Below are 11,394 nucleotides of genomic sequence, written 5' to 3'. Positions count from 1 at the left end.
CCCCATAGCCATACGTACACCGGAACCAACAAGTGACCAGAGAATACAGAACCAACACTACATGTTGTTAATCCCCCACAGCGCCCCTACAGCACAATAACAACATTACCTGCCCTATACTACATTCCTCCCCTCTTAAGCTGTGACATACGCCTCCTTACATAAGAGAAACGAGGGAGCAAGTCAAAAAAACAATCCATCCAGTCACTTAATTTCTAAATAACTGGCTAGTTATTAAACGGTTACCATGCAATCAAGTTATGTTGTCCTTCTAACCTATACATGCACTTTTAACACTGATAGTCCTTCAAGTAACTAGGTTTAACCAGTGCACGCTTAGAACGGTGCAATGGTACCACACTAGGTGACTCCGGTGTCACAGTTACCACCTCTGGTACAGGTGTGTCCATCCCTGGAAAGGTTGGGTCCTCGGGAACCTCTCCTTCCGAGTCCCGGCAGTCTTCCTCGGGCCCCAGGATCGGAGATCCTCCTGCCGCTGCGAGCCCTTCTCCCGAAACTAATGGTATTTCCGGGGCTTGCAGTTCCATGAAGTCCTTCTTCTGTTCGCTCCGCAGAATCTGGTCCACCTGTCTCCTCACCAAGAAACCTCCATTCAACCTCACCTGGTACGACAGTGGACCTGTGCTCTTGACAATGAACCCTGGAATCCATTTAGGTCCATAGCTGAAGTTTCGAGTCATCACTGCATCTCCCGCAAGGAAACTTCTCTCTCTCCGTCGATCATGATGTTCTTTTGCCTCCACTGTGTCCTCTCCACCTTAGCTCGGATGTTTGGATGCACCAGATCCAATGTTGACCTTAATCTCCGTCCTTGCAACATCTCGGCAGGTGACAATCCGGTCGTAGACTGGGGTGTAATGCGGTAGTTGAATAACACCCTTGACACTTTTGCTGCCATACTTCCGTCTCCGGCCTTTGTCATCATTGCTTTAAAGGTCTGGACAGCCCTTTCAGCACAGCCATTTGAAGCCGCATGGTATGGTGCTGATGTGACGTGTACGATGCCATTTTTTTCCAGAAAACCCTTGAACTCTCCACTCATGAAACATGAAGCATTATCTGATACAATAGTCTCTGGTAGTCCTTGGCTACTGAAACTCTTCCTCAGGCATTCAATGGTAGTGGTGGAAGTGGTTATTTTGACTGGGTAGGCATCCATCCATTTAGAATGAGCATCCATTATTATCAAAAACATTGCCCCCATAAAAGGCCCTGCATAGTCTATATGAAGTCTCTGCCAAGGTCTACTCGGCCACTCCCATGGGTGTAGTGGTGCCGCCACAGGTGAGTTGCGATGTTGTTGACAGGTGTTACACTCTTTCACAGCGACTTCAATGTCGTGGTCCAACTTGGGCCACCAGAAATAACTTCGTGCTAAGGCCTTCATTCGGGTGATGCCCACATGACCCTGGTGCAGCTGTTGTAAAAGTGCACGTCTTCCTGGGGGCGGAATTATCACTCGTGCCCCCCACAACACGCATCCATCTTGCACACTCAGCTCTGTTTTCCTCACCTCATAGGGCTGAAAAACTGGATCAGTTTGTTGTGTTGTCCAGCCTTGCTGGACCCACTGAAACACTCGAGCCAGCACCGGGTCTTTTCGTGTCCATTCGCTCAGTTCCTCGCTGACACCAACGTGATGTCCTCCATCATCAAAACTCGGTCCTCCGTTTCCTCTTCCTTGAGATGCCCCGGTAGCGGCAGACGGCTCAGCGCGTCCGCATTGCTAGGGTGTTTCCCGGGCTTATAAACAATCTCATATTCATAAGCTCTCAATGTTACAGCCCATCTCTGAATGCGGGGAGAAACCATCTGAGGCACGGCTTTCATCTCGCTGAACAGTGACAACAAGGGCTTATGATCGGTGCAAACAGTAAACTTCCTGCCATAGAGGTATTTGTGGAACCGCTTAATTCCAAAAATACAGCCAAACCCTCTTTGTCTAGCTGGGAATAGTTTGACTCCGCTGGTGTTAAGGTTCGTGACATGAACCCGATGGGTCTTTCTTGTCCATCTGGCATACGGTGTGCCAACACGGCCCCTAACCCATAAGGTGAGGCATCACATGACAGAATTAAGTCCTTGTGACTATCGTAGTGCACCAAAACCTCTGAGGACTGCATTAGTTCCTTGGACTGCTCAAACGCTCTGTCCTGTTCCTCCTGCCACGTCCACAGGGTCTCCTTCCTTAATAGTTTATGTAAAGGAGCTAACAGCGTTGACAGATTTGGTAGGAACCTGTTATAATAGTTGAGTAAGCCTAAGTAGGCCTTCAGCTCTGTAACATTTGTGGGTGCAGGTGCCTGTTGGATGGCTTTTACCTTGTTTGGCAGGGGGTGTAGGCCCGATGCATCCACCTTGTAACCCAGGAACTCTGCTTCCTTTTCCATGAAAGCACATTTACTCCGCTTCACCCGCAGACCAGCCTCTCGCAGTCGCCTCAGCACCTCGTTCAGAGTCTCCAGATGCTCGCGGTTGTTCCTACCCGTCAACAGGATGTCGTCCAAATAAACAGCCACCTTCGGAATTCCTGCCACCAGTCCCTCCATTATTCTCTGGAAAATAGCTGGACTAGAGGAAACACCAAAGGGTAAACGATTTACTTGGAACAAACCTTTGTGTGTGTTAAGGGTGACATATGACTTTGACCCTTCCTCCAGAACGACTTGTTGATATGCATGACTAAGGTCCAGTTTGCTAAACTTTTCACCTCCCGACAGCTTTTCAAATACATCCTCCACCGTTGGTATTGGATACTGCTCCAGCTTCGAAACTTGGTTCACTGTTAGCTTGTAGTCACCACATATGCGTACAGTATCATCTGGCTTTAATACTGGAACAATGGGTGCCGCCCATTCCGAAAACTTTACTGGTTCAATTATACCTTGCTTGGTGAGTCGCTCCAACTCAGTCTCCACTTTCTTCTTCATTGCGTATGGTACGGGTCTTGGTTTGTAAAATCTTGGCGTTGCGTTTTCTTTGACGTGTATCTTTGCTGGTGTACCCCTCCAGGTACCCAGTTCCTCTTTGAACACTTCTTCGTTGTTCTCCAGCACATCTTGCAAGGTCAGCACATGCTGTTCTACTTTATGGAGCTGTAGACAGCCCATTTCCAGCTCCTTTAGCCACGCCCGGCCTAACAGGTTTGGTCCATTACCTGCCACCACCATGACTGGCAACTGTTTGACTTTGTCTTTATGTGTTACAGTTACTTTTGCCATCCCTAGTGTGGGAACTGTTTCACCTGTATATGTTTTCAAAGTCACTGAACAGTCCTGCAGCTCCTGAGCTTCTTTTAGCCATAACTTCCCATACTCAGCCTTTGACAGAACTGTCACACTACATCCAGTATCCACTTCAAACTGCACCATTTTACCATTTAAGTCCAACTGGGTTGTAATGGGATCGACTCTTTCCATCCTTGCCTCTTTCATGTTAAACATAGTAAACACTTCCTCTTCTTCCCTGGTTTGTTGATCTGTACCTTCACGCATGTGGTGTGCATACTGCTGTTTTATTTTCCGGTTTCCCTTTCTGTCCGTTATGCTGCTCTTTTCCTCCCCCTTTCTCTGCTGGTCCCTAGAGGGCGTTGACCTGCACATTTTCTTCACATGGCCTTTTTTTCCGCAAGCATTACATTTTTCATTTAAGAAACGACAGTTCCGTGACAGATGTTCACCGCCACACCTGTAACAGGCATACTGACCAGACTTCCCTTGTGGTTTATGCTCCATTACCACTTTATGCACTGGCAGTGGGGTAGCACTCCTGCTCCCAACCCCCTCGATTGTTCTTGGTTGTAAATCACGAATGTCTTTATTCGCTGTCTCGATGGCCTGTGCCAGCTTCAAGGCCTTTTCAAACGACAACTCAGGCTCCGCTAACAATCTGCGTTGTATGCGGTCATCTGCAATGCCACATACGAGCCTATCACGTAGCATTTCTGTCAGTCTGTCACCATAATTACAGTGTTGCGCCAGCTCCCTCAGCACTGCAACATACTCCGTTACCGTTTCAATGGCCATTCTAGTCCTTGAATTTAACTTGAACCTTTGGACTATCTCACTCGGCTTCGGGTTATAATGTGACTGAAGCAAGCTCGTCAACTCCGTGAACGATTTATCCCCCGGTTTATCAGGACTCAATAAGTTCCTCATCAGACTGTACGTCTTGCTGCCCACCGAGCTCAGCAATATGGCTCGCTTCCGGCCCGCGTCCATTATCTGGTTTGCTTCAAAAAAATGTTCCAACACTTCACAATACTCCTCCCAGGTCTGTGTCCGACAGTCGTATGCAACCAGCGACCCTAACATGGAAACAGACATAACTCCGGCAGCCCCAGTCTCTTCGTCGTCCGACATTAACTGCACCCCGCCGTTTTCACTCTCAGCAGACTCTGAGGCATCCCACTCTCGTCGCCAATATGTTATATCCTGGTAAATAAGGAGACCACAAGGTTCTGGAGTTGTAAGACCTTTCTTTAATAAGAACCTCCAGGTGCGCACCCATGTTACATGTTCACATCTTCCCCATAGCCATACGTACACCGGAACCAACAAGTGACCAGAGAATACAGAACCAACACTACATGTTGTTAATCCCCCACAGCGCCCCTACAGCACAATAACAACATTACCTGCTGTATACTACAGAAAGGATTGCAGCAACTCGTAACACTCGGACCAACAGTGGAAGAGAAAATTCACGTCTGAACGTAAAAGTCCACTTTATTAAAATTCGACAACCAGTACACAGCCAAGCAGTAGTAGTTAACCTAGGTTTCGTCTTATACCGTAAGACTTCTTCAGAACTACTCCATAACGCTGAATTCATGTTTAAATAGATCCATTAATTAACAGTTACAACCTTAATTGGCCATAAAATTTAAAGCAAACACTACACTTTAAAAATTGTTAGTATTCATATTACTTCAAACACAGCCTAAAAAGAACTTTTACGTTCAGATGTGAATTTTCTCTTCCACTGTTGGTCTGAGTGTTATGAGTTGCTGCAATCCTTTGGTGTCTTTGGCTTGTGGTTTTTGTGCTGGTTTGAAGTTTGATCCATGCAGTATGTGGCTGGGCCCACCCTGCCCCTCCAGGATGGGCATGCCCATTCTCTCTCTTCCAGCTCTGTCAAGCACTTGAGCTGCTAATCAAACTCAGGTCACCTTGTTCACAGTCAGTGCTTCATCCTTCTGTGCCATGAGAGTGGAACCTTCTAGAGCCATTAGTGTTTTTCAGGAAGGGAATGAGCACAGCTGGGGCTCCAAAAAAGATGGTACTCATGGACAGGAAGACACTTCAAAAGTGGCTATGCAACTCTGCAGGCAGTCATCTAATGCTTATAAAGTGTGCTCACCCACTGATTTTGCATATTCATAGAACCTCTGAGCATATACTACAGTTGTTTCTGACAGTTCTTGAAAAGATCAGCTCTTACCCTGACAGATCACCTCCAGAATGACAGTTTATGCCAATCTAAGTTGAACTCCAGCCTGGTGTCATCCCTGGATTGCCTCCACAAATACTTATTGTCCCCTAGATGTCACAGAGGAACAGTCTTTCACACCTTTTAACTTTCACCACTGCAAACTCAGCCTTCTGCACTCAACAGCATGTTCAGTATCCACACCTGCACCCTGTGTGACCAAAGTTAGCATATCACATGCCTAAATGTATTATTATTGCCAGGTTTTCTTCTCCTTCCTTCTCTGTAAGACATTTACACTTCTAGACACATCTCCAGAGGTTACTCATCCAACTGTTTAAACTACTTTTCTACAGGAAAAAAAAAGCGTCTTCACTTTCTTTGACTTCAGGCAGTACACTAAGACACAGATTATCATGATTCAAACTGTTTTTGCTCCCTTCGGTGCTCCATATCACCTGATCCATTTGCTCCTTTTACATAGCTATTTTTGCCCAGCATGGCAGTTGAACATATGTTTAACTGACAACTTCCTCTTCTTCAAGGTCTTTAAGCACTTTCATGTCATGCTGGCTTCCACACAGTATACCGTTCAGCTCAGGCATGTCTGCTGAAATGTTCTGCAGCACAGACATTACTGCATGTTACTTCAGCTTACTACCTTCATCAGAGACCAAAAACTGACTCCCCAGGTGCTGTTTCTTTTGCTCACACATTATAATTGCAATAATAATAATAAACATTCTTGATCATTAGAGCTCTACAATTAAGTCACTATCTTTTCAAGGACTTACTAGAAACCAGCACAGTTGCTGTCTGTGGTTGTCAGTCACTATCAGGCATGCTTCATAGGTTGTCTGACTGTCTAAGTTTATTTATAAGTCTCTGCGTGCGTCCATGTGTGAGTTTGTAAGTGAGACTATGTGAAAGGAGAACCATGGGGCACAACTGGACTGATACTACTTGTTAGAATAATGGCTGGCAGCTGTAAATGCAGTGAGTTTTGTATGGCTACCTGGGTCATGGCAAGACATGAGATGGCTCCTACTGTTCCAACAAACCATTGCAACAGTGCTTTGCATAGTTGTGATCAACTCCCCAGTTTGACAGTACATAACCTGTGAAATGACTCCTGCTTGCTGTTGATCTGGTGTCAGGCAGTAGTCAGTGTTGTGGATTTGCTTTTATAGCCACTGGAATCCATGGCAAATTATGAGCCATTTGTTTGAGGCCAAACATGTCATTGTGGCTGTATTTTTGTAGAAATAAGAATTACTTCCTATTTCTTCACTATGTTTGTGTTTGTCATGGTCTAGGTTTGTATAGGTTTATGTTTATATTAACCAGCATCATAAGCTGTGACCTGCTGCTCCATGTCATTTGATAAAAGTTTAGTAATCTTTCCAGATTTATAGCACTAAATGTGCATTAATCCTGCAGCAAAACATGCAACAGGAGAAATGAGAACTTATGAACCAGATCAACTAAATATGGCATAATGGACTACAGGCAGTATACATGATGTAGATTGGCAATAATATATGATTACTCACACAGTACAGCCAAGTCATAAAATGGATAGATGGAGAAATGACAAAGGCGACTTGGTTGCCTTTAAGTACAACGAAGGCAAGATGAATCATTAATAACCACTGCAAGATAATTAACATACTTGAAATGAGTTTTATTTATTTTACATTATGGACTGTTGTAAGCACAATTTGTCTAAGCTGCTGGTCTCATATACTGTCCTCCTACCAGACATGGATACGTACTATACACCTACTGAGCAGCATAGTAGGCAAGTCACATGTTAGGAGGATGGAATCCATAGCTCCAGGCTGCTGGCATTAAATGTGAATGAGTGAGCAGAAGAGGAGAGCTATCTCTACTGCTACAACCAATGAGGATGCAGGCATGACTCCCGATGTTCTCAATGACTCCAGATGTTCTCATTCCACAAGCTGATGGGGAGATCCTTCATTATGGCCAACACAACATTTAAAATGGGATGTATTGGTTATACAAACAAAATTCACATTTAGTAGCTCAGCAGAAAATATCCAGTCAGAGATCACCCAGTGTATGACATGGAGAGGTGCTGTCCAAACCACTGGGAAAAGTAGACAAATGACCAATGGTTACTTGAGGATGGTGATGAAAATGTTTGGATAGTCTGCAAGTTAGGTACCCCCACTACTGCTAGAAATCTACAGTAATGATAGTATTAATTTGAGAGATGCTGGACTATTCATTTGAGAGATGCTGGACTAAGTGGTCTTGAAAATGTTTGAAACTGGAAATTCTTACTATTTAGCAGCTCTGATCAAGAACTTATGAATAACAGTTGTGAATAAAGTGCTGTCAGATCTGTCTAGACATGATTCTTATTTTTTCTTAATGTATTACATTATTAGTGTAGCAGGGAAATTGTAAAAATGAATTGCTATTATTATAACTCTCTATGCTTATAATAAATATATATGTGCATTTGCACACACAGACACACACTGACATAATCATGTACACACACACACACACACACACACACACACACATATATATATATATATATATATATATATATATATATATATATATATATATATATATATTATGGTAAATCCCTGGAGTTCAATATGTCCAAATGTCCAAAGTCCTCTTTATAGAACAAAAACAAAAAAAATGGACTGATCAAATACAGTTAAAACAGATGAAGTATTTTTTTGTAGGAGGCAAGCTTCCCTGCATCCTGCCAAGTGGGAAACTGTATCCGCCATAATCCCACCAACTCAAAATTTCCAACTCTGGGATCATAGAATACTGAAGACAAGGACAAATTCCATTATCTCCAGTATTCAGCGATCTCACAAAAATGCCATCATTTCATTCATTCTTTTCAAACTGGATTTTATTTGATAAATTTAATTTGAGCAAAATGCATTCAAAAGGAATTCAATGCAGCCACTGGATGAAGTGGTAGTGAGTGTACCCAAGGGTGAGAGAGCGATGATTGGAGCGGTTTTCAATGGGCATGTTGGTGAAGGGAACAGAGGGAATGAGGAAGTGATGGGGAGGTATGGTGTTAAGGAGAGAAATGCAGAAGGTCAGATGGTGGTGGATTTTGTGAAAAGGATGGACATGGCTGTGGTGAATACATATTTTAAGAAGAGGGAGGTTCATAGGATGATGTACAAGAGTGTAGGAAGATGCACACAGGTGGATTATATCCTATGTAGGAGGGCCAGTCTGTAGGAGATTGGAGACTGTAAAGTGGAGGCAGGGGAAATGTAGTTAGGCGGCATAGGATGTTGGTCTGTAGGATGATGTTGGTGATTAAGAAGAAGTGGAGGAAGAGTGTGAGGGCAGTGCCAAGGATCAAATGGTGGAAGTTGAAAAAGGGTGATTGTGAGGTGGTGTTAAGGGAAGACTTAAGACAGGCACTGGGTGGCAGTGAAGAGTTACCAAATAGCTGGGTAACTACAGTAGAGCTGGTAAGGGAGACAGCTAGAAAGTTGCTTGGTGTGACATCTGGACAGAGGAAGGAAGACAAGGAGACCTAGTGGTGGAACAAGGAAGTACAGGAGAGTATACGGAGAAAGAGGTTGGAGAAGAAGTGGGGTTGTCAGAGAGATGAAGAAAGTAGACAGGAGTATAAGCTGATGAGGAGTATGATGAAGAGAAAGGTGGTGAAGGCTAAGGATAAGGCGTATGGAGAGGTTATGAAAGGTTAGATACTAAGGGAGAAAAGGACCTGTACCAATTGGCTAGACAGAGTGACCGAGCTAGGAAAGATGTGCAGCAGGTAAGGATGATAAAGAATAATGAGGGAAATGTACTCTCAAGCAAGGAGAGTGTGTTGAGCAGATGGAAAGAGTACTTTGAGGGGCTGATGAATGAAGAGAATGAGAGGGAGAGAAGGTTAGATGATGTGGGGATAGTGAATCAGGAAGTGCAATGGATTAGCAAGGAGGAAGTAAGGACAGCTATGAAGAGGATGAAGAATGGAAAGGCTGTTGGTCCAGATGACATACCTGTGGAAGCATGGAGGCCTTTAGGAGAGATGGCAGTGGAGGTTTTAACCAGATTGTTTAATGAAATCTTGGAAAGTGAGTGGATGCCTGAGGAGTGGAGAAGAAGTGTTTTGGTACCAATTTTTAAGAATAGAGATGATATAGCTGTAATAACTACTGAGGGATAAAACTGATCAGTCACAGCATGACATTATGGGAAAGAGTAGTGGAAGCTAGGTTAAGAAGGGAGATGATGATTAGTGAGCAGCAGTATGATTTCATCAGGGAAAGAGCATTACAGATGCAATGTTTGCTCTGAGAGTGTTGATGGAGAAGTATAGAGAAGGTCAAAAGGAGTTGCATTGTGACTTTGTGGACTTAGAGAAAGCATATGGCAGGGTGCCTAGAGAGGAGCTGTGGCAGAGAAGTATGTAAGAGTGGTACAGGACATGTACGATGGTAGTATGACAGTGGTGAGGTCTGCGGTAGGAGTGACACATGCATTTAAGGTGGAGGTGGGATTACATCAAGGATCAGCTCTGAGTCCTTTCTTATTTGCAGTGGTGATGGACAGGTTGTCAGACGAGATCAGACAGAAGTCCCTGTGGTCTATGATGTTTGCAGATGACATTGTGATCTGTAGGGAGAGTAGAGAACAGGTTGAGGAGACCGTGGAGAGGAATGAAGGTCCTCAGGACTAAGACAGAATATATGTGTGTGAATGAGAGGGAGGATAGAGGAATGGTGAGGATGCAGGGAGTAGAGGTGGCGAAGGTGAATGAGTTTAAATACTTGGGATCAACAGTTCAGAGTAATGGTGAGTGTGGAAGACAGGTGAAGAAGAGAGTACAGGCAGGGTGGAGTGGGTGGAGAAGAGTGTCAGGAGTGATTTGTGACAGACGGGTACCAGTAAGAGTGAAAGTGAAGGTCTACAAGAGTGTAGTGGGACCAGCTATGTTATATGGGTTGGAGACAGTGGCACTGACAAAATGGCAGGAGTCAGAGTTGGATGTGGCAGAGTTAAAGATGTTAAGATTTGCATTGGTTGTGACAAGGATGAACAGGATTAGGAATCATTATATTAGAGGGTCAGCTTAGGTTGGATGGTTTGGAGACAAAGCCAGAGAGGTGAGATTGCATTGGTTTGGACATGTGCTGAGGAGGGATGCTGGCAATATTGGAAAAATGATGCTAAGGATGGAGCTGCCAGGTTAGAAGAAAACAGGAAATCCTAAGATAATGTTTATGGATGTGGTGAGAGAGGACATGCAGGTGGTTGGTGTGACAGAGTAAGATGCAGAGGACAGGTAGAAATGGAAACAGATGATCCACTGTGGTGACCCCTAACAGGAACAGCCGAAAGAAGAAGAAGCATTCATATTACAGTTATACTAGCTTACATTGACATTCATATTTGTCGATGTCCCAAATGGATATCACAATATATCAAAACCATGAATGTCAACCTGTTAGTGCACATATGTCCAGAAACAGATTAGGCGCATGCAAAACTGAAAACAACAACAAAGAAAAAACATAATTTTTTGCAAGGTGCGCATGTAAAACTGAAAACAACAAAAAATAGAATTTTTTTAGGGTGGCAAGTGGGGAAGCCCCCCCCCCACACCCCCTGCAAATTATTTATACTAAGTCTGAGATCTCACAAAATATTCCAAAAACCTGAGAATTGTATGATCTCGCACATCTGTCACCATCTATTTAGTTGACTTGGACTAAAATCAGTCGACTAAACAGATGTCTGTCAGACACACTGATTGAAGCATCTGCAACCTTATAATATATTATTTATAGATATAACCATGCAAATACTTAATTTCTGTTGTATTTGGGTTAACAGACAGATCGAAGAGGACCATTTTCAGACACCATTAGCACCAAGCAATTACCCACAGATCCACTTGTGTAAAAT

The 11,394-nt window shown here is 43.9% G+C and overlaps 1 protein-coding gene across 1 annotated transcript in view; it reads right to left on the bottom strand.

Annotated features, from left to right (window-relative positions):
* Positions 1-290: 290 nt before the first annotated feature.
* LOC122788650 (uncharacterized protein K02A2.6-like) overlaps positions 291-11,394 on the bottom strand; it is a 67,682-nt gene continuing 56,578 nt past the window's right edge. Inside the window, 6 exon segments of the mRNA XM_044055547.1 lie at positions 291-748; positions 751-1,642; positions 1,681-1,946; positions 1,949-3,291; positions 3,529-4,223; positions 4,320-4,454. Coding sequence (XP_043911482.1) covers positions 291-748; positions 751-1,642; positions 1,681-1,946; positions 1,949-3,291; positions 3,529-4,223; positions 4,320-4,454 — 3,789 coding nt within the window.

This window comes from Protopterus annectens, chromosome 14.part0, assembly GCF_019279795.1.
Source record: "Protopterus annectens isolate FY-2018-M chromosome 14.part0, PAN1.0, whole genome shotgun sequence".
Classification (NCBI taxonomy): domain Eukaryota; kingdom Metazoa; phylum Chordata; order Ceratodontiformes; family Protopteridae; genus Protopterus; species Protopterus annectens.
The sequence above is the reverse complement of the archived record's forward strand: the minus strand, read 5'-3'. Positions and strand labels throughout refer to the sequence as shown.